The sequence below is a fragment of the Cynoglossus semilaevis genome, chromosome W (assembly GCF_000523025.1).
Source record: "Cynoglossus semilaevis isolate Cse_v1.0 chromosome W, Cse_v1.0, whole genome shotgun sequence".
In the NCBI taxonomy this organism is placed as follows: Eukaryota; Metazoa; Chordata; class Actinopteri; order Pleuronectiformes; family Cynoglossidae; genus Cynoglossus; species Cynoglossus semilaevis.
Genome location: NC_024327.1, coordinates 9,854,110 through 9,857,426, shown reverse-complemented (window position 1 = coordinate 9,857,426; position 3,317 = coordinate 9,854,110). Strand labels below are relative to the sequence as shown.

The 3,317-nt window shown below is 37.4% G+C and overlaps 1 protein-coding gene across 1 annotated transcript in view; it reads right to left on the bottom strand.

Moving 5' to 3' along the window:
• The window catches only part of LOC103397160 (semaphorin-6A-like), a 73,184-nt gene extending 70,969 nt beyond the window's left edge, over window positions 1-2,215 (bottom strand). The window contains exons 1-2 of the mRNA XM_025052703.1: window positions 1,577-2,215; window positions 426-543 (exon numbers count right to left, since the gene is read on the bottom strand). Coding sequence (XP_024908471.1) covers window positions 426-543; window positions 1,577-1,676 — 218 coding nt within the window. The 5' untranslated portion in view covers window positions 1,677-2,215. The remainder of the gene's footprint in view (window positions 1-425; window positions 544-1,576) is intronic.
• Window positions 2,216-3,317: the final 1,102 nt, after the last annotated feature.

Sequence of the window (3,317 nt, the reverse complement as noted above, 5' to 3'; positions counted from 1 at the left end):
CTCACCGGGGATTCCGCCAGACGTTCCCAACAGACCCTCACGATACGTTTGGGTCTGCCAGGTCTATCCAGCTTTGCCCCCCGTAAGCGGAGCCAACTCACCACCAGGTGGTGATCAGTTGAAAGCTCAGCCCCTCTCTTCACCCTAGTGTCCAATACATACGGCCGGATGTCAGATGACACGACTACAAAGTCGATCATTGACCTCCGGCCTAGGGTGTCCTGGTGCCAGAGAGAGGCTGGATGTTAACAATCCCCAACTGGCAATAATGCCTGGTGAGACTCACTCATAGCTGGAAACATCAGTGTGAGCTGCAGTTACATGAAAGGAGCTGCTGAAAACACACTCACTGAGTTTGATGGGCTTTTAACTTCCTGATGTAAATGAGGAGAAAAAGGCTAAAAATGTCCGGTATCATAACTCACCTGGCAGCAATGTATAACGTGTTGTTCATGATCATGATGAGCTGAATGTCCAGTTTGTGTCGCTGCGTGTTGTTCCTGCCAGGTTTGTGACCAACGAATGCTGGATACTGCTTTGTATCTGCAAAGAAAAACAAAAATAGACATGAATTTTTTTTTCTATCCATGCAAAACTAACATTTCTGCAAAAGATGAAAACATTCTAACAAAATTATTAAAATGTATTCCCTTATATCTACAGTAGGTATTACATCAAAACACTTCTATTTTATTAATTCACTAGCTCAGGTCAAGAGTCTAATTGGTTTTCAATCAGAAGTCAGTCCAGTTCTCTAAGCTCTGTAGTACATAGTTTACTTTGATCCTAAACCATGGTCTGAAATGTGCTTCGTGCCCTAAACAGTTGTTGTAATGCCGTTTTTAATAACAGTTCCGATAAGTGAGCGTAAACATGAGAGTGGCAGGAGAGCTTTTAACTCTCCTGGCTCAGTGATTCGTCGGTGCAGCCTGAGGAGATGAGAATAGAAAGGAATGGTTCAACCTGTAACCACTGTCAACACAGCAACACAATTACAATCAGGAAAAACAGCAGATTATCCTTTAATGGGAGCTGGACTGTGTTTCATAAATAGCTTTAAGTCGCTCAGATTTAAGTGAGACGGCTGGTGCTCTGGAAGCAGATCAGACTCATTGTCTTCACAGGGCATTAGGTAAAGGAGGAGACGGTGTAAGGAGAGGAAGCAAAAAGTTGAGAGGAATGTTGACAAGTAAATAGATGGAAGAAGTGGCAGAGATGCTGAGAGTTGAGGATTGGTGAAGTGGATGGATGGGGAGCAAAAAGAATGGAGTGCATTGTCAGGGAATTTTGGAAAAAAGGAAGAAAGAAAGAAAGAAAAAAGAAAGAAAGAAAACGGAGGGAGTAAAGGAAGGTAGGGAGGGAAGAAGAAGGGAGGATGGAGAGATGGGAAAGGAACGAATCAAGAAAAAAGAGAGAGAGGGTACTGTACGTAAGGAAGAAAAGGAGGATGAAAATATGGAGGGAGTAAGCAATGGAAGGGATGAGTGAAAGAAAGAAAGAAAGAAAGAAAGAAAGAAAGAAAGAAAGAAAGAAAGAAAGAAAGAAAGAAAGAAAGAAACCAGCACCTGGTACTTACAGTTGCCGTGTGAGATGCTAAGAGGCTCACTGTCTTCAGGGAAGCCCGCCCCAGCTATTTGCAGTAACGTGAAGTAAAACAACAAGGCCTCTGACCTCATTGTTGCAAGAACTCTGCTGCTGCTGCTGTTCCTCTGCTACAGGTTTCCGTCAGCCTGTACTGAAAAGACAGATGTGTAAGACAAGGGAGGAAACAGAGAAGAGAAAAAGAGAATTTGTCAAACAAATCTGTCCACACCTGACTGCACCGGCTGTAATCAGCCGTGTTACTGCGTAAATGGTGTGAAATGAAGAAACACTGAACAAAGTGACAAAACTAGTGGAGAAGTAAAGGACGAATGTTGGTTACAAATATTCAACGTGCACTGGCTCTTGGTGCTTTGCAGCCAGTTAGAAACTGTCAGAATCACATTCATTTGCAGTTCCCATGATTTAAGTGTGCTGGGTGCACATGAGAAAGATAATTAATTGGATTAGTTTGGTAATATGTCATAGATCAATGTCAAGCAGAGGAGATTGTTCCCTCCACTATTCTGTCAAGGTCTAAATAGGAGGAATGTCGTTGACGTCACCTTCCAGAATGTAATGTTGGTTCACTTTATAAATGTTCAATGAAAACTATAATCTGTGTCTGACACAGTGTTTTAATGGCTTTTTAAATTAGATAGATAGATAGATAGATAGATAGATAGATAGATAGATAGATAGATAGATAGATAGATAGATAGATAGATAGATAGATAGATAGATACAACACTATAAACACACAAACAGGTAAAATACAATAAAATACAAATACATGAGCAATCATAGTAGCACACTTGTCAATGAAAATGGGAAACCTGAACAGTGGATGTTAGTAGATTAGTAGGTTACTAGAAGTAGATAGATAGTGTTAGTAGTATTAGTAGATTAGTAGGTAATTATTGTTGCTGTGTATGGTGTTGTTGATGGAAATCTCAATTATTATTTATTATTACATTTCAATTATACCATTGTTAACCATTGTTATATATATATATATATATATATATATATATATATATATATATATATATATATATATATATATATATATATATATATATATATATATATATATATATATATATATATATATATATATATATATATATATATATATATATATATATATATATATATATATATATATATATATATATATATATATATATATATATATATATATATATATATATATATATATATATATATATATATATATATATATATATATATATATATATATATATATATATATATATATATATATATATATATAGGGGTATATATACACAGGGAGCACCAGGTGACACAAGTGAAGCTAATTACCAACAGGTGAGTGTGATCCCACAGATAACCCCACAAAGACAACAGGAAAAGGAAACAGACAGACATGACAGTGGAACTCCAGGGTTCACCTCCTGGGCAAGATCGAATCCCGGTTAGGGCGGTTGGCGCCTTCCAGTGGACTCACCACCCACAGGAAGTTTTAGGGGGTTAGTACGGTGCAATGTGATTTGGGTGGAGGTCATGGAGACTGCTGCCCCCTGGTAACGGATAAGCGGATGAAAATGGATGGATGGATGGTATATAATAGTGTAAATATATGAACAGTGTAAGTAGTTGAGTAATTAAATAATTAAATTAGATAAATAGTTAGCTACAGTATATAGGCAGTTCCAGCAGTGAACTATTAGTGTATGATGTCGACCATTATT